General features: G+C 47.2%; 9 protein-coding genes across 9 annotated transcripts; 4 read left to right on the top strand and 5 right to left on the bottom strand.

Annotated features, from left to right (window-relative positions):
- Positions 1-472: 472 nt before the first annotated feature.
- FOMMEDRAFT_53200 (uncharacterized protein) lies at positions 473-1,318 on the bottom strand (the record flags this gene model as incomplete). The annotated part of the gene is made up of 2 exons (XM_007269421.1): positions 473-1,140; positions 1,204-1,318. Coding segments are annotated over 2 exons (783 nt in total), but the record flags the coding sequence as incomplete, so codon positions are not given.
- A 764-nt stretch (positions 1,319-2,082) lies between these two features.
- Positions 2,083-3,102, bottom strand: FOMMEDRAFT_112346 (S-adenosyl-L-methionine-dependent methyltransferase; the record flags this gene model as incomplete). Its single annotated transcript, XM_007269420.1, has 3 exons — positions 2,985-3,102; positions 2,818-2,930; positions 2,083-2,759 (listed from the first exon to the last, which is right to left on the bottom strand). The coding sequence occupies exons 1-3, from the start codon at positions 3,065-3,067 to the stop codon at positions 2,083-2,085; spliced, it is 873 nt and encodes a 290-aa protein (XP_007269482.1). The 5' UTR covers positions 3,068-3,102.
- Positions 3,103-3,619: 517 nt separating this feature from the next.
- FOMMEDRAFT_92687 (uncharacterized protein) lies at positions 3,620-4,238 on the top strand (the record flags this gene model as incomplete). The annotated part of the gene is made up of 2 exons (XM_007269419.1): positions 3,620-3,917; positions 3,985-4,238. The coding sequence occupies 2 exons, from the start codon at positions 3,620-3,622 to the stop codon at positions 4,236-4,238; spliced, it is 552 nt and encodes a 183-aa protein (XP_007269481.1).
- Positions 4,239-5,143: 905 nt separating this feature from the next.
- FOMMEDRAFT_142507 (uncharacterized protein) lies at positions 5,144-7,793 on the bottom strand. Its single transcript, XM_007269418.1, has 2 exons — positions 7,631-7,793; positions 5,144-7,564 (listed from the first exon to the last, which is right to left on the bottom strand). The coding sequence occupies exon 2, from the start codon at positions 7,526-7,528 to the stop codon at positions 5,468-5,470; it is 2,061 nt and encodes a 686-aa protein (XP_007269480.1). The 5' UTR covers positions 7,529-7,564; positions 7,631-7,793; the 3' UTR covers positions 5,144-5,467.
- Positions 7,794-11,124: 3,331 nt separating this feature from the next.
- On the bottom strand, positions 11,125-12,594 carry FOMMEDRAFT_91875 (uncharacterized protein; the record flags this gene model as incomplete). The annotated part of the gene is made up of 6 exons (XM_007269417.1): positions 11,125-11,215; positions 11,364-11,448; positions 11,520-11,657; positions 11,717-11,852; positions 11,909-12,109; positions 12,178-12,594. 6 exons carry the CDS (start codon positions 12,592-12,594, stop codon positions 11,125-11,127), a joined length of 1,068 nt encoding a protein of 355 aa, XP_007269479.1.
- A 707-nt stretch (positions 12,595-13,301) lies between these two features.
- On the bottom strand, positions 13,302-15,677 carry FOMMEDRAFT_159598 (alpha/beta-hydrolase; the record flags this gene model as incomplete). Its single annotated transcript, XM_007269416.1, has 14 exons — positions 13,302-13,373; positions 13,422-13,508; positions 13,560-13,620; positions 13,677-13,698; positions 13,760-13,813; positions 13,870-13,904; positions 13,968-14,620; positions 14,672-14,690; positions 14,750-14,773; positions 14,824-15,091; positions 15,147-15,251; positions 15,304-15,421; positions 15,470-15,535; positions 15,585-15,677. 14 exons carry the CDS (start codon positions 15,675-15,677, stop codon positions 13,302-13,304), a joined length of 1,677 nt encoding a protein of 558 aa, XP_007269478.1.
- Positions 15,678-17,806: 2,129 nt separating this feature from the next.
- Positions 17,807-21,680, top strand: FOMMEDRAFT_92350 (WD40 repeat-like protein; the record flags this gene model as incomplete). Its single annotated transcript, XM_007269415.1, has 3 exons — positions 17,807-19,327; positions 19,377-20,985; positions 21,118-21,680. The coding sequence occupies 3 exons, from the start codon at positions 17,807-17,809 to the stop codon at positions 21,678-21,680; spliced, it is 3,693 nt and encodes a 1,230-aa protein (XP_007269477.1).
- A 536-nt stretch (positions 21,681-22,216) lies between these two features.
- FOMMEDRAFT_148390 (uncharacterized protein) lies at positions 22,217-23,116 on the top strand (the record flags this gene model as incomplete). The annotated part of the gene is made up of 5 exons (XM_007269414.1): positions 22,217-22,432; positions 22,486-22,590; positions 22,641-22,717; positions 22,783-22,825; positions 22,892-23,116. 5 exons carry the CDS (start codon positions 22,217-22,219, stop codon positions 22,997-22,999), a joined length of 549 nt encoding a protein of 182 aa, XP_007269476.1. The 3' UTR covers positions 23,000-23,116.
- Positions 23,117-24,168: 1,052 nt separating this feature from the next.
- FOMMEDRAFT_159595 (uncharacterized protein) lies at positions 24,169-24,966 on the top strand (the record flags this gene model as incomplete). Its single annotated transcript, XM_007269413.1, has 5 exons — positions 24,169-24,384; positions 24,438-24,542; positions 24,592-24,668; positions 24,736-24,778; positions 24,841-24,966. The coding sequence occupies 5 exons, from the start codon at positions 24,169-24,171 to the stop codon at positions 24,964-24,966; spliced, it is 567 nt and encodes a 188-aa protein (XP_007269475.1).
- Between the last annotated feature and the right edge of the window lie 677 nt (positions 24,967-25,643).

Below are 25,643 nucleotides of genomic sequence, written 5' to 3'. Positions count from 1 at the left end.
CCTGACGCGGCTTCACGCCATCACACACCTTTCCCGACTATCTGCATTGTTCTTGCCCTCATCACAGGATCGAAACTCTTCTGTGCAGGTGCACCCTTTAGAAGGACACAAACATGTCTTTGGGCCTTGATATCGAGCTCTCCCCTCCGCCATCAGCAATCTTGTTAACATATATTCCGAGTAACTCACCTCCTTTGTTATGTTGGGGAGCCCTACAATTTCTGGTCATGAAAATCTACCGTGCCACTTTTCTTTATCAGAGTCAGTGCTAGTGTCTCAAAAAGGACACAAATCCGCCGTTTCACACTCTCGAAGGGAAAATGATTGCTGGCTCTTCCACCTGTCACGGTGTTGCAGCAATTTGGGCAGTCGGGACGAACAAGTGCAGACAGTCAAGCTGAGTTTAATGTATTAAACATGATGTATCCCGGAGTACTTGCTCCCAATTTGCAGTATTTTAGATACGCTAGAGTTTCTTAGCCGTGATGCAGTGGAAATATACAAATACACCTGGCGTGTCATCCCATTCTTTCTTGGCTTTTCCGATTGCCTCGTCAATTTCCGCCTGCGATTTGAATAAACCAAGTCCACCCTCCGCCAATAACGTTTTGCCAAACCCGTGTAGAAGCACGTCACGGAGCCTCGTACCCCTAATACCGATTTCACCCCATTGCTTCCCGAGGGGCAGTTGGTGATCCTCGACCTGTACATCGGAGAAACCAGTCTCCTCCAGCATTCTGGGTAGGGCGCGTCCGCATGCCTTTCCAAGCAGGTTTTTGTGGTTCAATGTAGCAATGATTAGCTCATCCACTTTCTTCGTTGCAGGCAATTTTTCCAGCGGTACATGCAGAGATCCGTAGTTGCATATCTCCATAAGCTGTATTGTGCCTCCAGGTTTGAGTACGCGAAACATTTCTGCCAAGTCCTTGCTCCATTGCTCAGCCGTGAATGCAGCGACGAGTAGGCGTTGATGTACGAGAGTGAATGTGTTCGTCCATTCTGCTGGCATATCCATAGACGATACCACATGGAGTTTGACATTACCGGGGACCTCCTTCGGAAACATCGATGGTGAGATGTCAATGCCTACCAGCTCGACTGAATCGGGGACTTCTTTCGATAGAGAAAGTATCCATGATCCTGAATGTATTTCATTTAAGTCTTCTTTAATAAGGTGAGGGGAGGGGGTCTTTTATTACTGACCTGCTCCTACTCCGCAGTCTAAGACTCGATCTCCTGGGTTAAATTGAATAACTTTGTCGATTATTAGGCGTCCACAAATTACTTCTGTCAAATGGGCATGCTGGCCTCCGAGTCTAGGGGAAAGTCAAATCCATCATGAGCGGAGTCGGGGAAGGCGTTGAATAGGACTGGGCTACCTTTCTCGCTCAACTTCGCTCCTTGGCAAGACGTAGAAATCCTCCTTGGTATCTTCTCCATTGATGAAATCTCCCATGGCTAGCCTGGATAGACAATACTCTGTTGCGCTGCCCGGTTTACCGTGGGTTCTCAAGTTCTGCTTTCCGGAGGAGTCGAATGGACTACGCAAGCATGCACTCAGTATTAATACCGAATTCCGACCCTCTCTCTCGCACTCATTTGATGGGAATCCCTGATCCAGCAGAAGTGTTACATGCTCGACCTCGCGCCCAGGAGGACGTTAGCCCAGGACTTATCTGGCTGGATTTGGGGACAACTGTACGTTTCGGCGGCTCAAAAGACCACGATGCTGGTACCTATTTACCCAGTTCGAGGCGTTATTCGGTACCTGCTAGCTATTAGTCCGTTTTCTCAATGGTCAAATTTCTTCAACGAGTAACATCGCTCTTGCTTGTCTCTCACACTTGGATACTTTTTGACATATAGAAGCGTCAGGCACATTGAAAGGCATGGAAGCATCCGTTTCCTACAAACGCCGCACCGGAAAGATGTTAACACGATAAGAAAGGAGGCAGGTGTTTAAATAGGTCGGCTCCTGCATTGCATAAAGTCTAACAAGGATCAATCACACTATACTACAGTTAATCAGGAGAAAGTAATGAAGAATAGACGACCCAGGGATGCTGCCGACCTCTGTACTTGTTACAAAGGCTTTCTTGCGGTGAAAACGGCAAAATGGATAAACACTCCCGGCGTTCCATCCCACTCTTTCTTTGCAAGTTCAATCGTTTCATCAACTTCTGCTTGTGATTGACAAACTCCAAGTCCACCCTCCGCCATTAGCATAGCCCCGAATCCACGCAAGAGAACCTCGAAGTTCCTTGAATTCATAGCTCCAAGATCACCCCACTGTTCGCCGAGTGGAGAACGGAAGTTCTGGATCTGCACCTCCGAAAACCCAACTTCGGAAAGCATAGTAGGGAGCTCCTCTACACATGCTATGCTAAGTACTCCTCGAAGATTTGAAATAGCGAGTGCTATGTCTGTTGCCTTCTTGAGTGCTGTAAGGTTCTTGGGCGATATGTGCAACGAATCGTATTTCCCGGATTCCATCAGCTGGATAGTTCCCCCAGGTTTGAGTACTCGAATCAGTTCCGCAAGGGCCGTTCTCCAAAGGGAAGCAGTGAATGCAGACATTAACAGCCGTTGGCTAACGAGTGTGAATGAATTGGACCATTCCGCGGGAAGGCTCGTGGAGGACATTTCCATAAGGTTTACATTGCTTGGAAGATCCTTTGGAAACATCGCCGTGGAGATATCGATACCGATAAGCCCGACAGTCTTTGGAATGTGGTTTGAAAGATCAATGATCCAAGAAGCTGAGGACACGAGGAGCATGTTGTTATCTGCCGTGCTGTTCAACTAAATATGAATTACCTGCGCCAGTTCCAGAGTCTAGAACTCGATCTCCAGGCTTAAGTTGGACACTATCGTCTAGGATGAGTCGCCCGCCGAGAATTTCCGTCAAGCGGGCGTGTTGGCTATCGAGCCTAGATTAAGCCCGTCATCAGATGTCAAACAAAATTGTCCTCTGCCCAAGTCACCTTGCTCGTTCCACCTCGTTCCTTGGGAGGGCATATCTATCAGCCTCATCGACATGTTTTCCGGATACAGGGCTATTGCTCATAGTGAAATTTCTTCAGGTTGCTTGGTCGATTTCGTGATCTGAGATTGGCGCTGAGGCGGGATGCGTCCAGCGCAGAGACAGTCTTATAGTGATACGCCCTCGCATGCGCCCATAACCTCCAACATCCCATCAGCTGATTAAAACAGTAAGGTCAGCAATAGAACAATGATTGAGTGATGTCGGAGCGAGTTCATCAGTAATATGACAAGCTCGGTCTTTGAAAGTAGAAAAGTTCTCATAAGAGTAACCGTGAGAACATTTTCGGGCACTTAGATGGTTATTATGTAACGTGATGGGGCAGAAGCACTTCGTCACTCCCTCAATTACTAGTAGTACTACAGTATCATTACTGTCACTGACAACAGATCATTGAATCAAATATCCAATTCGCACCGCCGAGTTGATTAACGCCCATCCGCGATTCGTTCAATGGAAATCAATCCAGCATTGTTTGACGCTCTGTTGCCATGTGGTCAGGCTCTTCTCTTCCGTCCTTCGCCGTCTTTCTCTTTCCCCCTCATTTTCATTCACAACCTGACCAAATAAACGCTCATGGAAAAGGCAACACTGTCCTGCGTCCAGAGAGTCATATTCGTTCTTTTGTCTACTTATTTATCAAAAGGTTCAGCACAGCAGATTCACAATGTGACCATCGACGACCAGACGGGGGACGCTGTCACTAAAGCTCTGCCAACATACTTCCCAAGCGGTAGTACGGACTTCTGGCTACAAGGCGCAGAAAACAAAGCTTGTGTTCTCTGTCCTGATCCAGCACAGGCAGTTGGAGGGACATGGCATGATGCGACGTCTACACCTGATAAACCTCGCTCTTTTTCTGCCACTTTTGTTGGTGGGTTTATCTATTTTCTTGGCCACCTCACTGTATGATAAACCCGTGATGTATCTAATTTATCCAGGCTCAGCCGTCTATGTGTATTTCATCCTACCGAACACATCCAATGATACCGACCCAACCAATGTCAGCTTCCAGCTTGATGGAGAGACTGCTGGTACATTCGCACATACGCCAAACCCGGCACTCCAGAGCTTTCAGTACAACGTACCTGTGTTCATCAAGATGGGCCTTGAGAACACGAGCCACAGCCTCTTAGTGTCGATGTCTCCGACACAACAAACGAATATTCTGTTCGATTATATTATCTATTCGTAAGTTATCTTTTCCGACTATCCTATTTGGAAAGTTTGGTTGAACGAAAGAAATGATGTTGAGTAGTGTCGTGGACAACTCGACTACTACGACTTCAGCTGCAGCGTCTTCGACTGGCTCTACGAACCCGGCATCTGCAACCTCTACCTCGTCGAGCAACAATTCACACACTGGCGCCATCGTGGGCGCCGTTGTTGGAGTTGTCACCGCTTCGAGTCTCTTGGGCTTTCTGGTCTTCTTCCCTCGCAGACGACGGGCTCGAAAGCCGAGAGATCCGACTTTCGTTGTGGACTCAAATTCTGATACAATCCCCTCACCCAGGCCATTTATGCTCGGGTCCAACCACGTCGGACAGGCCTCGTCTGGTTCTCAAACACAAATGCTTTCCCTTTCCGACACCGCCCAGCAAAGCACGCGTAGATCGCCCCAAAACACCACATTCTCCGCTGACACTTCATATTGCCTGATACCCTCAGAGGCAGAGCAAACCCACCCGCCTGCACCATCTTCGATAGTTCCACCTTCAACCGCTGGCGAGTCGAATGCTCCTGTGAACGTGGATATGCTGCATGGTCAGGTCAATTATATCCTAAACGAGCTTGGACGACTACGAGAACATCAACTCGGTACGGATGTAGAGAGCTCGGACGCACCACCGCAGTATTCACCAACCGGGGTCCCCGGACAAGAAGTGACCAAGATGTAGTAGAATGTCACAAACCCTCTTGTGTTCGTATTATTTCCTTGGTATCTTTATGTGCATATATTTGGGTTGGTAGGGCTCTAGTCAGTTATGAAACTTACGGACTACATGTTTGTTCAGCTATCAATCTTACTTTCCTTATATGGCCATCTTTACCAAATCAGGCTAGGAGGACTCTGACAAGAATCACAAACGGACGAGCTTCAAAGTGTGTATAGGCATCGCATTAACGGCATACGGCATACGAGACATAGCAGCTTGAAATAGACGACAAGGAAGACGAAAATAAGACAATCAAGAATTAGATGACCAGATCGTGTTAAAAAATGCAAAGAACCGCAGAGACGGAGATAGCAATGGATAGTGCTACATTCATGCAAACAAACGACGAGACATTGATAGTGCCGATACTGTATGTGTGTTGTGTGTATGTATAGACATGGTTGTGCTGATTTATAAATTCGGAGAGAGTAAAAAGAAAACGAAAAGATGCAATCGTTGACCGTGGCCGTGGAAAAGGATGACCCAATCAACCACGCTTGAAGAGTCCTGCCAGCCGCGACCGACTCGCTTTCGTCTTCAGCACTTTCTCAACACCCTGTGCAGTCCCAGGTCGAGAGTATGTCTTTGAAAGTGCAACCTGTGATCCGTTTGCATACGAGCCAGGGTATGCGTTTGCTTGAATACGCGTAATGGGCGAGGTGGGCGATGCGCTGGCAACACTGGCACGCCGTCCGTGTTTGCTACCTGCACCAATGCCGAAAGATGAAAGGCCAAGAGAAAGTGAAGTGCGGCGTGCGGCTTTGGGCTTCGTCTGTGGGTTCTGCTGCGGTTGAGGAGATGCGTGTGCTGTGTGTGCAGGACGTGCGGATGTAGGGTATGGAGCGGGTGCGAACGTGGAAGCGAAGAACTCCTGTCGTCCTTCTCTCTCCTCGCGAGTCGGTCCTCCAATGAGGACGCCCGATGTCGGAAGCGGCGGCGGTGCCTGTGCTGTATTTGGACGTGAACTTGTCCTCGCCGTTGCTGTGGAAGCAGTCGCCGGTGCATGAGGAGTAGGGAGCGGCAAGGGCAGAGTGAGGGGAGCTGGTCGTTTCCTCTCCCGTCTCTCCCGAGGACCACTGTGAGACGAGGACGAACTCGAGTCAAGGGGAGAGACGCCAAATGCTTCAATACCGCGCGGCGCTCTTCGGAGATGTCGTTCCCTCTCTGCGCTCATCGAGTAGCCTGCCGGGAAGAGTGTGGAAGAGTCGCGCGGCCGTACAGCGTATGCTGGATCCAAATCTAGATCTTCACCGTCCGTGCTCGCATCGGAAGCACTTCCTTTCCTTCCCGGCTTAGCTGCTGACGGGGAGTGCAACGGTACCCAGCTAGGAGGTGCAGGGAGAGATGTGGTGGGAGGTGGTTTGGCCGAAGTCATGAGACGTGGAAGGAGTCCTCTGCGCTTCTCCTTCTCCTGGTTGTGTACACTTGAGTTGCCGAGTGGCATTTGTCCATGGTGAGTTTGCGTTTGCACGTCCGATGACGGCAGTAGGCCTGTAAGCTCAAGCGACTCATCTTCGTCCCACCATAGCCCACCGTTCTGGTCGCGGTAGATCCCAGTGACACCACCGCCTACCTTTCCCTCTCGTTCCAGTGCATCACGCTTCTCGATCGGCCTCCTGTCCTTCCTATCACCCTTGTAGACCTCATCACGTACCGATGTTTTGCTGTGAGCACCGGTGGCCCGCGCATGACGCTCTGTTACTCTTTTCACATTCGCATCAAGACTTCCACCATCGAGCATCTGGGCCAATGCGACTTCTTGAGCCAATGGCAATGCTCCGGTGCCATTTCCGGGCCCGAGAATGGCTCCGTAACGTGACTGCGGCGTTGACTTGGGTTTCTTTGAGCGCGGTGAGGTTGGGCGACCTGAAGATTTGTAGGTAGGGAGAGCAGGCATGGGTGGTACGTTAAATCCTGGCATCACCTCTGAAGGCTTGGATTTCTTCGCTTTGAATGAAAGAGAGCGGAGACGAGTTGCAGTGCCTGGCTTCTCTTTTTTATTCTCGGCAGTTAGCGATTTTGTACGTGGGCGAGGCTGCGGCCTAGGCAACGGTAGTGGAGCGTTCTCAGTCTTACGAACCGGAGTCGGCGAGTCTGGTGGAGAGTCGGAGTAATCAGAGCCCCGACGGAGAGAAGGGAGATGGACGAAGATGCTTGTATAGCCGTGTGCTAAGAGATCGGCAGGAGAGACGGGCTTCGGGGCGGGAGTCTGTGGCTGCGGGGAAGGAGAGTCCCAGAAGTTCAAGAACGTCGCGCTGATAGTGCTGCGACGGGAAGTCTTGGGTGAAACGTTGCAAAACGAGGATCGACGTGGAGAAGGTGCGGACGGCGGAGAGCCTGGCACGATCTGAGAAGCCCAAGCAGAAATGGATGCGAGCGACTCAGACAGCGAGACGCTGACAGAAACGTGTACGTTTGAATGCGAATTCGAATTATCGAGCTCAGGAGTAGCGTGGTGTGCAGAAACAGATGCAGAGCGGTGTCGAGTGTTGACGGCTTCAGCAGGAGCAGACGGTTTGGCGTTAAAGTAGTCGACGGTGCTGGACATTTACTGGTCGTGAATGCGTGAAGCTAATGTAGTACACTAGACATGTTTGGTGTCAACAATTATGGAACAAGACAATGGGGAATGAAATGGAACGGGACATACGGAGCGAAGGAGAAGGCGTTTGGAATTTTTGGAGGATGAGATTGAGTTGGAATGTAGACTTTAGCTACAGAAAGTTGAGGATTATGTGCAAAGCAAGGAAGATGGAGATGAAGGTGAGACTAGCTGGGGCGTCCCTGCATTGCCGTGCCGTCCTTTTACCTCGAAAGAACAAAAAGTAGTGACCTTCGAGGGAGCACAATAACCGGCGTGGCTTGTCGCGATGTGCTTTATACTCGGCCTTCCTCTCTCACGCTGCCCCTCCACTGCAAAAATACAAGCCCTGCCTTATTTCTTCCTTCTCCATCTTCTCCACGCCTCGCGTGCACTGCGTCGAGGGTCATTCACCCGGCGCCTCGTCCCCTCTGTGTTCCTATTTCAATCATCTACGACTTGTGCCTGCCTGTCTGCACTTCCGTGCTCTTGATCTTTGAGACGCGTGGCTTCGTCCTGAGATGGAAGCTCACGTTTGTCCTTTTTGTCGTCTTGCCTGATCAAGCACTGCACAATTACCCTCTACTGCTATGCTTGTTACTTCTTCCAACTCTCTAACATGCATCCATTGATCTCATTCTGACTCGAAACTTCGGAGTGTGTGAAGAATTACTACAATGTGCAGTGGCTGTTTTGTTGGTTGTTGTTTCGAGCCAACGAGCGGAATCGGATCTTCCTTATTCTTGGGGAAGGAAGGAAGCAAAGCTCGGCCTCTTGATCCCTCCTCACCTTGACTTGATGATGCTTCTGATGTCCTCTCTTCTTACTTCCTTCCTTGTTTACTCGATCTTCTTCTTCTTGTCGTCTCCCTAGCACTTATCGATCATCCGTGTCAGTGGTATTGTGATCGTCATTGTCATTGTCAGCGCTATCCTCCGTTCGCCATCCCATTGTCTGAAGCGTTAATATTTGGGATCTTCCCGTAACTGGGCGCGTGCGCTCTGGCCCCGCAGATCATCAAAGTACTGTACTATGTATGCAACCACACTGCGACAGGAGCAACTGCCGGCCGACCTGTTTCCGATTTGAAGTTGTTGTGTCTTCTCCCTAAGCTAAGCGTTGTTTTTTTGGTTATTCTATTAATTGAAAGGACAAGAGGTTTGGATGTTGGAGTGCTTGTGTTTGCTTCTTCGATTTATTTACTGTCAGTTATTACAGTGGAATATGAACTGCTGCCCGCCCTCTTTCCGCTTTGATATACTCTTCCCAAGCTATCTAAGTATTGTTTCCATTATTTAATTTAAACGAGACAACAGGTGTCGCAGGATTCTAACGCTAGCGTCTGCATCTCAAATGACTGAAACGGTTCTTGATACTGGTTCTGAATTTCTAATGCTGGCGCTTTGCGGAGAGCCGCGACCGCAGTCACGCCGCCGTCGGCGCTTCGAAAGTTCTATACCAATATTTCATCTACAGTATGTGATGTGTTTACTATTTATAGATGATTCGGACTTCGAACAACAAGGGCTTTTTTTTTCGTTCCTTCGTCTCGGTTTGAGGCGCTGGTCGGGAAATCTTTTCCTGTTCTGGCTTCATTTCGAAGGAGCAATGGATTTGATGACTCGAAGGTAATATTCTGATTAGTGATATTCTAGTATGCTGGCTCTCTTTCGCGCTTTCTCCTCTCTGACTCTCAATACTTCCGATACCAGCCCCGGATTGGTGGTCATCACAGAAGGACTCTTTCCCCTTGCAATTCTGCAAAAATTTTGGACCTTTCCTCGGCGAAACATACTGCGGGTGCTCCTTACTGGCACCCTCTTTACAAGTTTTTTATAAGTTACGATCGTCAGGTCTCCAGGTGCTTCGCTGTCTTAACGCTGTGCATCCACCGCATTTCTCAATCAGACTTCTCTGTGTTGGTGGATTCTAATTATGAGTGACTTCTTCACTGGCGCTGTGGGTATCATCTGCTGTGCTTGAAGCACCCTGAAACGCCTGAGTTAGCCTTCCCGACGGAGACGCCTCGCTGATTGTCAAGATCCGACAACTTTTTTACTGTATGTTATGTTCTTTCTTTCTTTCTTCGATGTTATACTTTACGGTTTCACAACGCGACGGGTATCGAGATGCTTTGCTGTCCTACCGTCATTATTCCATCAACATGACGAGTTCTAGTAGGCTTCTTTGCTGGCGCTCTAAATAACCTCTGCTGCACTCGAGCCACACCTTGAAACGCCTGAATTGGCCTACTTCAAGATCCGAGAAATTATTTCCTATGTTATTTTCTTTCTTTATACGTTATTTGTCAGAAGCGAATTTCGAATCTTACTATCCCAGAACAAAGAGGGTCGAGAGTTCCGTCGTGCCTGATCTCGACAAACAAACGAAAAATTTAATCGTACGGGTAAATTGTCTTTGTCGATTAAACTGAACTCAAAATGAATTTATCAATACTACAGTATTTGATAATGTACTGGATGGTATTGCTCCATTTGTCCATTCGTCGCAAGTGGCAATTCAGGGGAGAGCGCCAAAGTCTCTATCCTGCTTTCACTCGCCTTGCCTCGCGGCAGGGCAAACGAACGAAATGCGGTAAAACGGTAAAATACAAGTACAAGGACTTCCTTTCTTCCACAATCTACACATCATCTGTACATCATGCTTATACATTCTTAAATTCTCATATCCTATAGAAGGTAAATCGATTCCGAGGGAGTAGACTCGTGTAGGTATATGTATCCGGTATCTGTGTATCGCCTCCCTCGGTTCCTTGAGTGAGATCGATAGGTTGGAGAGTTAATAAAGATGTGTACCTCATTTATGTCTCGTGCAGCGTATTGTATTGGCCAAAGGGCGATCTCTACTCGGTGTCTTGATTGTAATGAAGGACTAGTATTTGAGGGGATGAAGTGATAGGCAATACGTAGTGCTTGTTGTTCACGAGCGCATCGGGGGGCCAAGAAAGGATGAGACACGAGTGAGAAGGCAAACTAGATAGTCAGTACCATTCCCATTTCAGGACGGACACATTTCGTCGAACCGGGCGCATGTAAGGTCGTCTGACAGGAATACATCGGCGTATGCATATGCCAACTATTGAACTAATCTATCAAAGCATAACAAAGCGGAATATATTCGATACCACAACTGTATCATACACATCTTTCTTGATCACTATGCAACTCACAATCATCCGGAACCCAACACGTTTCTCATTCACATCCGTAGAGTACTTTACATCCCCTAATTCATTCCCAAGATCTGAACAACAGGCTAAGGATCGGAGTTGGACGCCATAAGTGTCTGAAAATAGAACTTCAGTTCAAGAGTAAAAGAACAAGGTAGGTAGGGTAGGGAAGCAAGCAATTGCGCCAAGAATAATGTAGTGCTCTTTAGCCTGCTGCAGGGTGTGCCTTTGGTCAGCTGAAGGGCACATCATGCACACAACTGGTGGACGCGGCTGCTGAACACATCCCACCGTACACCGAAATTGAGATCGAAACCCGATCGAGGCCATGAGCAAGGAGAACGTGAAGCAAGGACGGTGCTGATGGAACAAATCAATTTTCGTGATAGATGAAACTTACCGCGGAAGGCGTCAACCCAAGCTCCTTCAGAGTCTTTCCATAATCAGCCGGGGTGAAAGTTTTGCTGTTTACATCAGAATGCCACGCCGACAAAATACAAGGGCAGACATATACGATAACAGGATCGCACGCATGTACAGGGTGATCCAAGGGATGCAAGACGGTCAATCGCATTCAGTCGTTAATAAAAGGGCCTAGATGAAAAAACGTACTTCGGGTAATGCATCTTGAATATTACGGTGTCGGCGTTGACGCTAAGTGTTTGGCCGGCAACAAATTCTGCCACCTCGCGAAGAGCTAGAAGGCGTATTTCAAACAAAATCAGACCGGTAAGGGTGAATAATTCGAAAGTAGAGGTATGCACGAACCGGAATCACTCGACAGTGTGGTTTTAAGCGGTGCAGGTACGCCTTGCACGCGAATTTGTAGACGAGCTTCCTTGTATTCGCCTGCAGCAGTTCCCGGCGCCACACTTGCAGGAGCAGCGGGTGCCGGTTGTATGGATGCTGATAAGTCTTGAATTAGACTGTGTAATTTCCTGTGATGATCGAATCCTAGCGCTTACCAGCTGCAGGTACGCTCACGCCCTCTCTACGGAGCTTCTCCATCTCTGCGCGTTCACGACGCTCTTTTTTGTCTTGTTCAATCTTCTGTCTGAGTTCTTCTCGTATTCTCTTGTCTTCTGCTTTCTCTCGTTTTGCCTACAACATGACAAATAGATAAATTGTGTCCGACGGAGTCTACAAGAAAAACTCACGCGTTCAGCAGCTTTAAGAGCCTCCTTTGCCTCCAGCTGCTCGCGAGCTTCGCTTGCTTCTCTATCGGCCTTCTTCCTAATAGCGGCATTGGCGCGCGCTTCCTCGGCATCAACGGTGGACTTCTGAGCACGTTTCTCTGCTAGCTTAGCCCGCAAATCAGCAAGCTTTTGCGCTTTTTCTTCTTCGGTGAGGGGTTTGATCTGCAATAAACAAGGAGGTTTGTGGCTATCTGTAATAACGCGAACAGGTGATTGAGAGCGATGCATACCTCTTCCGTCGACTCTTCGAATTGGTCATGCCCACTCTTTTCGGCATGGAAGTTTGCCATCGCAGCATTCTTGAAGACCTTTCCACATTCCGAACACTTGATGCTCTTCGCCTCTTCAGGAGCAGCTCCGCCTTGTTCTCCACCAGGGACTACATTTGCAACACTCTTGCCAAGGGCAGCACGTAATGCTTCGGCGTCTTCGTCATCTTCCTCGTCGTTGTTTGGAGCCGTCCCTGATCCAGCCACATTAGCTGATGAGCCACCCTGATCTGTAGAGTCTGGGACTGGATCGTCCGTATGTGCGAATAGAAAATCGAGCGCTGGTTGGAGGCCAGCATTGCTCGTGGCGCGTAAAGCCCAATCGATACGCGCGGCTTCGAATCCCATGCTCAAGAGTGTGTCTCTATCACCCGCCATCTTTAGATGATCTCCACGTCAAATTAAAGTATCTTCTGTATGTCGCGTATTGAAGTATGAGGAGCTCCAAGACTTTCCAGTTGATTCAAGATACGCGATCAATTAAGTCTATACACGAGCCAGTGGCGATCCACTCCAGTTCCCAGATAGCCTACAGCGAGGTTTATAAGAGAGACCCTTCCTCCGAAGAATATATTTTCGTAGCTCAAAGTCAGACCGAAATCGAGGGCCTTCACCAAGGTTGGAATAAGGCAAAAGGAGAGAGCAAGAGTTCTTGTTGCTCCCTGTGGTGCACGTGCAAGTAATTGCGCTTGATCAACTTCGGCAGTAAGTTCGCACGACTACATTTTGCGTTTCTTTAACTTAAAATTTATACTTAGTTCCTGAGGTGGATTCATTAGAAGATAATCTGGGTGTGGTGCATTAATTTCATATTTTGAATCAGCAAGCAATCAGTGTGGTAGCAAGATAGTGGTCTGCAAATCACGTCACAGTAGCTAGAGGTGCGGTGGAGTGCATTAATGTTGGTTATAGGTTCCAAGCGAGTATTGAATATAGTGGAGTGGTAGTTTCCACACAACTATAATACGAATAAAGTACCTGAAATTGAAAAGTCTATGCTGGAAACAACCAAGAATCCGTGAATAAAGTAGTATAAGTGCTACGTCGTGTTTATCGCAAGGGTCTATACTTTGACCGTGCCACTACTACACAGCTTCGGATGCAACTTGTTCGAAAGCCGCTTCCAATAACGTATCGGCGAAGATTACATCCCAAACCTATCATGAATAGGACTCTGCGAAAATGGTGCTCTCAATCTGGCACACCGTTCCTTCCTCGGGCAGTGTTCCGTCTGCGAAATATGCCCGCAAAATCTTACCGGTACAGGTCGAGTTTGCAGCCCCGGATGTGTGCTTAGGGGAAATGAGAACAAAGGCTGACTATAAAGTTACGTGGTAACTTACTCCAGACGAGTTTTGCGTGAGCACTACAGAGCCTTTGAAGCCTTCTGACATTAAAAATGCACTGTAGAAACACTGGTAAGTAACGTTAAAATCACAAAGGAAGCAATGTGCGCTGACCTTGCCAAGGGTGTGATTGGATCTAACGGCCAGAGTACATGGTCAATGAAACTGATAGTTGGTATAGTTAAATATAAACTCACCGGCAATGTTTCCAACGAACAATATAGGATGGCTGGTATTCTGATTAAAAGATCCTGATGGTATCCTATATCTCAATACGCAGTTCTTTCGGAAGCTTGAATCGACTCACCTTTGAAGCGATCATCTCCTCGGATTGACCAGCCGCTGATGCCACATTAGCTATGTCTTACTGCAGGAATAACACAAGCAAGTGGACGTATGACTTACGGGCATGGGTCAGCAGCAACCCCGGCGAAAAGCGGTGAAATTGCTTTTGCTTCACGGTAAGCCTCCCTCAGATCATCAACAGTCCCTGGATCATCCGTAACAATGTCACCGCATGAAATCGCCTGAATTGCTTCCGACCCGGACACATATGTCCCCTTAGTCTGTGGAGGTTCTTTTCCTTCCGATAATTTCTGATTTGAGTCTTGAAGCGATCCCTGGTAGATGGCACTTCCATTACCTTGCTCAAGAGCAGCAAGAGCAGCCACTAGACCTGCGCCTTCATTGTATGGTGAGTAAAGGGCATGAAAGATCCGCCTTCGGACAGTCGCAGAATCAACAATTCCCGAGTCCGATGTGGTTCCGCTAAAGACGGATACGGGTTCAATTCTCAATTTGTCCAGAATGCGATTGACACGAGCGCGGATGAGATCGGTATTCTTTTCGTAGAGCGGACACAACTTGGGACCTGCCTGCACACAAGCGTCAAGAATGCTGGTGAAACACTTGTCTGCGTCGAGAAGCTGGCTCGTGTCATTCCCTGGAAACAACCTGTCAAATGCATTCGGGATACCCTTGCTGAAACCACCGAATATACCTTTGTAGTAACCCCACGAATCAACAACACCGTCCAAGACAATGCGTCCAACCTTTTCCTAGCAAGATATCAGGCAAAGAGCAGCAATCAGAAAGCTATAACGACTTACTGGGAACATTGCTGCAAAACTAAATCACGCAGCGAGAATGTCAATTATGCAAAAGCATATTCATAATAAGGAACTCACGTTGCTCCAAGAACCGTTCCGTACCTGCAATCTTTGAGATGGTATATGTTACTAAGAAGGCGATAAGAACATACGAGTATCCGAGATATTGGAGCTTTTCTTGCCCAGTGGCCTTCATAATGCTGAGCATATCTCGTGCAACGGTGGAAGTAGTCACCGTTTCTGCCACGTATTTTTTCTCGGCGCGCCCAAGCACTAGCTTGTTAAGATTCATTATCTGTACATAAGCCCGACCGATTGAAGTTTCGCTCTCATTATAATCTCGGACCTGCTGAACGTCAAACATCCCAGCTTCGACGGAGTCTTCAAAAAAGGATATAGGCGGAGTCGTGTTTCCAACACCTGAATACGAAACATGTTAAACTGCATCAACATGAAGAGTCAAAAGAAAAGCTACCTCGTGGATCGAATCCTATGAGGTCAAATTGCCTGCCAATAACACCTTCACTAATATCGGCTCCTTTTCCGAGGACGAAGTCGACACCAGAGCCTCCGGGGCCGCCTAAGTCAAACAAAATAAGCAGAAATCTTATCTGAAACGTTTAATTACAAACCAGGGTTGAAAAGGACAGGCCCCTTGTAATCCTTGTCGTTTGGCGACAAGCTAGATGGCAGCATAATCAATGCCACAGCTGCTTGTTTCCCAGAAAGATCGGAGTAGCGTAAAGGCACCTTTAAAAATTAGCAACCAGCCCTATATTTTCATAATAGTAAGCTCACAGAGAGTCTGCTACAGTAGTAATTATCGTAGCAATGCACCCATTTCAAAGACGTCGAGGGTGTAAGCTGCCAGCAGTTTTAGTCAGGTTCATTCTAGGAGTCAATTCCAACATACCGCATTCCAGTCAAATGCTGTATCATCACGGTGGTAAACACCCCGAGTAGAGACGACGGAGGTCAAAGTCAAGGATGTAATGAGACAGAGCATGAATGTTCTACCCGCAACAGAGAAGACTGATAGTGAGTGTTGATTCCCGTACATTCAACTAATTGGACAAATTGGCGACTGAATGATGTCCTGTACCGTTGCGAACTTCGGGTTATATGTCTCTATCCTCTAGAAGCTGTGACCAAAGACCTTTGGATGTTGGAGGTGTTAACTAGTCATGTCTCATTCTGCTGAAGCATCACAATTAGGTACAGTGTTATACACACTGGATCATCAGATCAATCAAAGACACCTTCAGAATTCCCAGACAATTTCGATCTATAGCCTTTCACTGTGCCCACCGCATCGGATCCACAGCGAATGGAGGCTGTCCACAGTTGAAGCCCCTGAAAGCTGACATTGCATGTTAAAAAGGCGTGTGTACTGGGGTGCGTTCATTTCAAAGCGGTGTACACTCGCTTGGCAGTTTAGTGTCTCTGTTCTAGGCCAGGTCATGGTGGGAGTGAAGAAGTGTCGTAGATCAGTACACTGTACAGGTGTGCAGGTTGTCTCTCTCAGGTCTTCGAAATTTGTAACTTGGACGCAAAATAATCGCAATTGTTCAGCAGCTTCAGATGAGGTCAAAGGAGATCACATGACCCGAAGTTCGCCTTGGCGCGATTTCAATCAATCAATCATTTTACTCATCCAAATTCTTATAATATACAACGAGCTGCGGCATTGCAGCACCTAAAACGGTACGACGATAGGCACCTTGCTGAACGGTTCTTCGGATCTGCTGCCCACCTCTTCTAACCTGATGCCACCACATGCACTATGCACAACCTACGGGGTCTGTCAACTCAACTCTAGACGACCTAACGGAGACTAACTTGACTTCGATATGCTTCTTCAGTGATCCGTGTCGATAATGTACAGTGGGATCGCTCACTGCACAGCAAAGGGCCAAATCTCTATGTGCAAGTGTGTCTTGGTGGCACCGTCAGCAGGAAAACGTGCGCAATCAACAGCGAACCATACTCTTGGAACGAGACCTTATCAATGTACGTGTGCCACTTTACACAGTTTTCACCCGAAAGTCATTTGAGCAACCCAGTCCGACGGCAGATACATCTGAAGCTCTTTCAATCAAAGTTTTGCATCGATCAGCGATCCCATTTCGAGCCGATCTTTGTATTGGTTCAATCGATGTTAAACTCGGCGACCTATTTATCAGATCCACCAATGGTCCGAGTACGTTGATCCTTAATCTTTCGCTCACCAGTAACCTATCATGAAACAATTTCAGCATATCTGTCCTTAGAAGCGCCTCCAGGGAAGGATTACGGAAAACCGTCTCTGGTTGTTCGACTGCTGAGCGAATCTAACTCACATGCGGTTCTCGAACCCGATGTCGATAAAGCAATTCAGGCTGCACGTGGATTGGAACGCACTAATGGACTATCACTTTTGAATGAGAATAGTAGTCTGGGGAAGTCTGTATTAACTCTCGTTCAAAAGATAGGTATACTTTTCAAAGTCATTGATCAGTTATCCAACGTACGTTCCTAAGTTGCTATGATTTTCGGCCTCTCTTATCGTTATCAGCTTCATCCATATTTAAGCGCGGCTTGGCAACTGGCATCATCATTGCACAAGGTATCTTCAAGTTTTATCCATGTACAGCGGCGAATCTAACAGAGCGTTACCTAGGCCGTCGTACATCAAATCGAGACCGACCAGAAGCTCGTCGAACTCGTTCACGTTATGGAAGGTGCATTCGACTTCGTTACAGACGCCGGGTCATTGCCCGATAAGACTAAGAGATTAAAGGATACTCTTGAGAAACTGTTGCAGCAGACGATAGAATGTTGTCACTTTATAATGCACTATACCAGCCGAAACTTTCCTAGTGAGTGATTCCCTCGAGTGCTCGTGGCAATAGGCAGCCAACGTTCGAGAACAGCGAGAATGCTCCAAATGAGCAGATCGAAGGTTGACGAGCTCACTGAGCGCTTTGTCGACCTCACGAGAGCTTTGGACGCGAATGTTGGATTACATACTGCATTCGTATCCGCACGGATTTCCGACGACGTCGAGGATATTTGTATGATCTGTCTCATCTTACTGACTACCTATACTAAAGCATGTCTTAACTAGACTTCCGAGAATTGCTCGACCCATTTGACATGAATGCATTCAATCGCAATACATGTCTTGAGGATACTCGGGTCGAAGTGCTGAATGAAATTATGGATTGGCTATTATCGGACACTTCTCAGAACATCTTGTGGCTTCACGGCGTTGCCGGATCTGGCAAAAGCACTATTGCTACAACCGTTGCAGAATATTGCCGAGATATATCACGGCTTGGCGCCTTCATTTTCTTCAGGCGAGCCGACGGAACCGAAGGCCAACTTGTTTCATTATTCCGAACAATTGCATTCCGGCTGGTGAAGTTTGATTCGTGTATTGCAACACGCGTCAAAGCCGCTGTCAAGAAGAATGATCATATCACTGAGGCTGTTGCTGGAGTGCAGTTCAAGAGGCTTCTTTTGGAGCCGCTCACTGCAGCACGAGACGAGATACGAGGCCCGGTTGTGATTGTCCTCGATGCCTTGGACGAATGTGGTACGCCCGAGGCTCGACGGCACTTGATGTTGCTCCTCAGACGGGAGTTTGGGAAGCTGCCTCCTAATTTCCGATTCCTCATTACAAGCAGACCCGAGGCTGACATCAATGGAGCATTATCACCAAATGCAAATAATTCTGTACACGAACTTGCTTTAGACTCGGGTTCTGAAAACAGTCAACGAGATGTTCTGCGCTATATTGATCACGAGATAAGCATCATTTTCGAGGATGCAGGGCTCGAGATGCCGGATGCCTGGAGTATGTATAGGAAGCGACTGGCAGACGGTTCACAGGGTCTATTCATTTGGGCGTCGACAGCAATTAAGCTAATTAAGGATAACCCTAGCCCATTCGAAGGACTTGAGGGTATTGTTGGGAAGTCGCATCTGCTAAGTGGTCTAGAACAGCTGTACGAGTCCGTCCTTAGGAGCTCTGGAGTCATTTCGGATCACTACCCTTCATCTATTACCCGTTTCTCTCAAATCCTTGGTCTCATCCTATTGAGCAATACACCATTGTCAGACATCACAATCGATGCAATCCTAAGGTTATCACCTACTAATTCATCACGCTTAATCCTTTCGAAGTTGCGGAGTGTAATCGCATTCATCCCTGGACAACCTGTTCATCTCTTCCATACATCGTTCGCAGACTATCTCTTGTCGACCCCGTGCCCCAAATCTTGCTGTATTCATCAGACACCCTCTGAGTGTCTATCCGGTCCGTGGTTTATCGATAAATTGTCCCAGCAAACGCACATCGCCACGCGATGCTTTATTGTCATGAAGGACATGCTTCATTTTAACATGTGCAATCTTGAATCGTCCTTCACGTACAATAAGGATGTCGTTGGGTTCAAGGGACGTGTCATTGACAAGATTCCTCTGCATTTGCAATACGCATGCAAATTCTGGGCTCTGCACCTTACCGAGTCACAATACTCTTGTAAATTATCAGATGAACTAACGGAGTTCGCTCAAAAGCGGCTGCTGTACTGGTTCGAGGCGGTTGGCTTGCTAGGTCAAGCTGGTAGAATCGCGAGTCGAGCACTCCTAGATGCCGCTTTGTGGTCGGAGGTGGGTACGATCAGCATCAAAATTTGTACGCATTCTAAACCGTTTCTAGATACATAATTCAGGCATTTCTTCATTTCTAAAGGATGCTAGCAGACTCACTTCCACATTTTCCATGTCCATGACCGAATGCACCCCGCATATATACGTCTCCATGCTCCCGCTCATGAAGGGAGAATCGCAGGTCGCCGCCCATTATTCAAAGCAGACATCTCGGATGGTAGAGGTGCATCGAATAGGTACAAAACGGCCACCGCTGTGGTTGAAAGTATTGGAGGGGCATTCGGACATTGTTTGGTCTGTTGCTGTCTCACCTGACGGGAAGCATGTCGTTTCGGGATCCAACGACGGGACAGTCAGAATCTGGGATATTGAGAGTGGTGAGACAGCATACCATCTTTTCAAGGAGAATCGAGCCGCCGTTACTGGTGTCGCATTCTCGACAGATGGCCGTTGCATTGTTTCCGGATGCTTGGACGCAACAGTCAGCGTTTGGGACATCGAGTTGGGCAAGGTGGTCTCTGGGCCGTTTGAAGGCCATACTGGTGGTGTATGGGCCGTTGCATTTTCACCTACGGGAACACAAGTTGCTTCGGGCTCACAAGACACAACTATTAGAGTCTGGGGCATTGAGAACAGGCCTACAGTCAAAGTACTCAAAGGACATACGAAAGTCGTCCGTTCTGTCGTGTTCTCGCCTGATGGGAAACGAATCGTTTCGGGTTCATGGGATATGACACTTCGAGTCTGGGACACGGAAACAGGGCAAACTATTAGCGAGCCTTTTGTAGGACATACCGACAAAATCTACACTGTGGCAATCTCGCCCGACGCTAGGCATATCGTTTCTGGCTCTAATGATCGTTCGTTGAGAATTTGGGACATGGAGAGCAAGGGTGCCGTCGGAGACCCGCTTTATCATTCAGGTAGTGTCATGTCTATTGCATTTTCGCCTGATGGGAAGCGTATCCTGTCAGGCTGTGCAGATGACTCAATTGTTGTCTGGGACATGGACGACGGTGAAGTTGTTTCCGGCCCCTTTGCTGGTCACGGAGACAGTGTTCGCTCTGTTGCATTTACCCCTGATGGATTGCGCTTTATCTCAGGATCATTGGATCATACTGTCAGAGTTTGGAACGCGTCGATTGGCAAAATTGGCGTTGACTCTTCTACCAGACACACAGGCGTCGTCTTTTCTGTCATTTTCTCCCCGAATGGTAGGTACATAGCGTCAGGCTCTCGAGATAAAACTATTCGACTCTGGGACGTCAGTACTGGAGAACAAGCTACTACACCGTTTGAGGGACATACACATGATGTCAATTCCGTAGCGTTTTCACCTGACAGTCAACGACTTGTCTCTGGTTCGGCTGACAGGACTGTTATTGTCTGGGATGTAGAGAGAGGTGAGATGGCATTTAAGCCACTCAAAGGGCACACGGATACGGTTATTTCAGTCGCCTACTCTCCTGATGGCGTACGTATTGTCTCAGGTTCATTTGACAGAACCATTATTATTTGGGACGCCGACAATGGACACTTGACTATTCAATCCGAACAAGTCCACAAAACCAATATCCGCACTGTTGCCTTCTCACCAAATGGCACTCTTATAGCATCGGCATCTGTCGACAACGACGTTATTCTCTGGAACGCCGAAAGTGGGGAAATTGTCTCTGGACCGCTCAAGGCGCCTCAAGACAGCACTGATCGTTATTTCGCTCCCGTTGCCTTTACTCCTGATGGAAGTCGTATTGCTTCACGCAGTTTGGATAATGAAGTTGTCCTTCGAGACGTGCGGAGTGGACAGATTGTCTGTGGACCCTTGAAGGGGCATGTTAATACTGTAATGTCTATTGCATTTTCACCCGACGGGAGATACGTTGTTTCCGGGTCGTACGATCGGACACTCATAATTCGGGACGCAAGCAATGGGAATGTTATTTCTAGGCCATACGAAGGACACTCTAGTAGCATTACCGGCGTTGCCTTCTCACCGGACAGTTCTCGTATCGTTTCCTGCTCGTTCGATGGAACAATTCGAATTTGGGTAGTACCAGACAAGGGAGGCACCATTTCCTCGCCGATCGAAGGAGCACTGTCAGACGCTGCGGTCGCCTCATCCTTCTCCACAGAAGGTGCCAACGAGAGCTTCGCCACCTGGACTTTAGCTGATAATGGATGGGTACTTGGATCACGAGGTGAACTGCTCCTGTGGCTTCCTCCTGACATTCGCCCAACGCTGTGGCGGCCTCTGAACACGGCCGTTCTAAGCTGTGAATTTTCTACAATGTTGGGTATCAGAAATGCTGCATATGATCAGCATTGGCAGGAATGTTTCAAGCCTGCTGCATGACTTAAACTATTGATTCGCTTACGTCGTGAATCCAGTGTTACTACCAGCCTATGTGTATGAAATTTTTTTCTATCCTGAGAATAGAAGTGTACTTCGTTTTTTTACATTTGTTACACAGTATCTTCTATCTGAGGAAAGTCGGAAGATGATACTCCTAGCAGGCCTAGTCACACTTGGGCTTGAGCCGCTATTGCTCATCAAGTCCCGCATTGAAGCCTGGAAGCTTTGCGTAGCGCGAAACCTACCCAGTGTACTTCTCCCTAACAGTATCATGAGCTGTCAAGCATGACGTGCCACCTATTGACGTAAGTAGAAAAAGGCGCTCAGAATTTTAGTTGTCTTCCAGAACCGAACGATTGGAATTTCAAGAGGAATTTTTTTGATTCGGCGCTCCGAATAACGTTGTAAAGATCTGCTAAACTTTAATTGGGATCGTTTGAAGAATCCTAGGATTAGAGCGCTTTCAGCAGTACAAATAGTATTTGACCCCAGCCAACATTCTCTCCTTCAGATCACTGTAGCTCATCTCAGGTATTATGAAGTTCCTTAGTCTTCTATCTCTTGCGATCCTCTCTGTCTCCTCAACACTGGCTGATATTATCCCTCCGGTATACTATCCCTCTGATGGGACATACTTCATTTACAACGCACAATTCAAAGCCGTTTTTGATAATGATGGGTCTGTCATTGCAGAAGGCAATCCCATTCTCGGTTACCCTGCACACCCACAGCAGAATCCCCAAAATCAGCAGGTCTGCTTTCTTTACTTGTATCAGCAAACACTCTGCTGATTGTTCATCTCTAGTGGATAGTGGAGGCAGTGGGCAACACGAGTAACCATCAGGTCACAATGCGTGTAGTATTGACTGCTCGGCAAAACCCCTCTGCCGGCGGATATGCCACCAATGTCGTAAGGATGGTAGTTGTCCTGAATTTAACATCTCATAACCATTGTTTTAGAATGGAAAGATCGTGCATAGCAAGACCGCAGAAGCTTGGACCCTGCAAGCAGCCCCGAATGCATGTTCTCAATTCATGTGAGTATTCCAAGGTTGACTATTTGGTTAATAATCCTTTTGACATTATATTTATTATAATTCAGGTTTGTTGAAAATAATACGGCAATAACACTGGACGGAAGCGGAGTAAGCTGACCGGATCTTCTCCCCTCCTATCTCCGGCAGTAAATGTACTGATAAATTGAACAAAAGGACCAATTGACAGTTGCTGATATAAACCAGAATGCTACAAGCCAACACTGGGTTTTCGTCCCTATCGATCAAATTAATGATTTTTTGTCGGAGAATGGATCCGCTTGAATAAGGGACTTGGGACAAGCCGGTGGGCAAAGCATAGTACCATTCCTCGCGTCTGTGATGCGATGTTCGACCGAGCTGCAGTATTATGAATGTAGTGTAATGCGCAATCATTACTCGGGATAACTTGACCTTCCTTTAAACGAGTGTCTAAATACCCAATAAAGTCGCACATACTCGTTGAGGGAGGGACACCTGCACGCAGTATCAATGATAATATTGAAGTCATTACGTGAGACCTACTGCGTTAAATACCGTCCTTTATTAGTGGAATCTTTAGGTGGTAAATTTCATTTAGAGTCTTCGAGACGATGTCCTTTCAAGATGGGTTCTAGAAAAGTTAGGGCGGGATCGAATCACGCGCGGATCGGCACGTCGAGTCCTGCACGTCTGATAGAATCGACGTTTCTAAATTTGGTGGACGCGTCGCTCTCGACTTTGCTTGTCATCGACCTTGTCTGCCCAATTCGCCTGTTGGTACAATATGTCACATGTATCAGAACAAATTGGTCGTGCAATTGGCAATATACATGTCATATTTCCACTTACATAAAAAAATCAGCTACTAGACACCTGATCCCGTAGGATCCTTGCACTTCGAGTCTTTAGAGCTCAAGAATTTGCACTAGTCAAGCACGTCCGATTGACGCTAAAGTCTAATGAATCATTACGGAATATTTCAATGCTATCGTTATGCGCGCACCAGAGGCCAGACAATGACTTCTAGTGTCGTGCTGTCATCAATATTGCTCGTTACTAGTGCTGACTGGGTCGCCAGAAGAGCAGCTCATTCTCGGATGCAAAATAAGAGTCCCACACGTGTGATGTCTTCGTGCTTCCCACTGAGTTGTTTCGTCAAAGCCCACGACTTTTAAATCTGACGCTCACTAGAGACGTCTAGTGTAACTGCTACTTCTGGATTGTGATATGGCTTCATTCTGGGACTTTCATTGAGATAAGGAATGGATCCCGTGGCATCGCGGACGCACTAGCATTCATGAAAATTTCAAGCGTCAATCACTCCGAATAACACAGCGAGTGTCATACCGTCCAAGGCTGTGCCGGACAGAGTGTATATCGTGCAGTTCTTTGTATATTTGAAAGCATAAATAGACGTGAACTGAAGCAAGTATCACCACCTTCAGGCGGTCTCTACTTTCAGCTACATCAACATGAAGTTCCTCAGTATCTTCTCACTCGCGATTCTCTCCGCATCCTCAGCTTTAGCTCAGATTATTCCTCCCAAGTTTTATCCTCCTAATGGAACGTATTACATTTACAATGTCCAGTACAAACGTATCTTTGATAACGCCAATGGTGTTGCAACGGAAGGCAATTCTATCATTGGCTGGCCTGCGCATCCACAGGCAACTCCTGAAAACCAGCAGGTCGGTTTTCTTTACTAGATCCCTTAAATTCCGAATTGACTGTCCCATCTTAGTGGCTGGTTGAGGGATCAGGTAATGGGAACAACTATTCAGTCACGATGCGCGTTGTGTCCACCATTCAGCAACATCCCGATACAGGTGGATATGCTGTCAATCTAGTATGTAATCTAGCTTGTGAGCATAATATCCCTTTGACCATTGCACCAGGATGGAAAGATTGTGCACAGTGCGAATGCCGCATCATGGACTCTCCAACCGGTCCCGAATGCGTGCTCTCAATTTATGTGAGTACTATGAGATTTAAACTCATGGGTCGGACGAGAAAATATTAACATTAACGACGCAATTTAGGATTGCTGATTGCAACCTTGCGATCGCACTTGATAATGGTAGTGTATGTTGATTCTTCGTCTTCTCTTATCTTCTGCCGGGTAGTACTGAGGTAAATTTCAAAAGGCTCAGACTGTGCCCCAGGCACAACTGACAGCTGAGGCTGTCAACCCAAACGCTACAAACCAACACTGGGTCTTTGTCCCAATCGACCAAATCACCGAATTTTTGACCGAGAACGGTTCTGGCTGAGCGGTTCACGAGGAGTTCATGTGGGACGTAACATCAGAATGCTATGCGAATCACAAGTAAAGGTTTTCCCTTGTTGGCAATTATGCTTTACACTGTCTTTTGACTGGCTTCCTTTTTGTTTGGTTGAATTTATAGCTGAATATGAGAGTGTGATAGGTGGAATGTTACTCGACTTCCACATATTGATAAATATTGAATGTTACGTTTATAAATATTAAATTACATTGGTACTTTAGTATAAACTAAAGGGTGTGATGTCATTAGCACTGTCTTTGGAAGAAATTGAATCACGTGCGTATCACTAGTTCTGCTCTCACGTAACTAGTACCAGTATGCTAAGACTCAGATGTCACCTCTGTGTTACAGAGAGCTCCGCGGGCAGAAGTTACGTAGCGGGAGTTTAGCAGTGAGGTGAAGGGGGAAATGGAGACAGGATGCTTTTCCCAGTTGTTTACTCAGTGAATCTCAAAAGCATATAAAATGATCAGGTGTCAGATTAACAGTAGCAGATAGCTACATAAGAAGTTTACGGCTTTTGACACACCCTGTATTATTGGCTCTGAATCCTGATATATACAACAGTGGAGCATTCAAGTTCTACATTATGCCTTGGAAAATTTGTACTGTGAAAATTTTACCAGCAAGCTTCTTTCTAATGGATCATGATTTGGCAAGCT

The sequence above is a fragment of the Fomitiporia mediterranea genome (genome assembly GCF_000271605.1).
Source record: "Fomitiporia mediterranea MF3/22 unplaced genomic scaffold FOMMEscaffold_10, whole genome shotgun sequence".
Taxonomy (NCBI): Eukaryota; Fungi; Basidiomycota; class Agaricomycetes; order Hymenochaetales; family Hymenochaetaceae; genus Fomitiporia; species Fomitiporia mediterranea.
The sequence above is the reverse complement of the archived record's forward strand: the minus strand, read 5'-3'. Positions and strand labels throughout refer to the sequence as shown.

Coding starts and splice junctions, on each gene's coding strand:
- FOMMEDRAFT_142507 (XM_007269418.1), bottom strand. CDS start 7,528: ATGTCCAGCACCGTCGACTACTTTAACGCCAAACCGTCTGCTCCTGCT.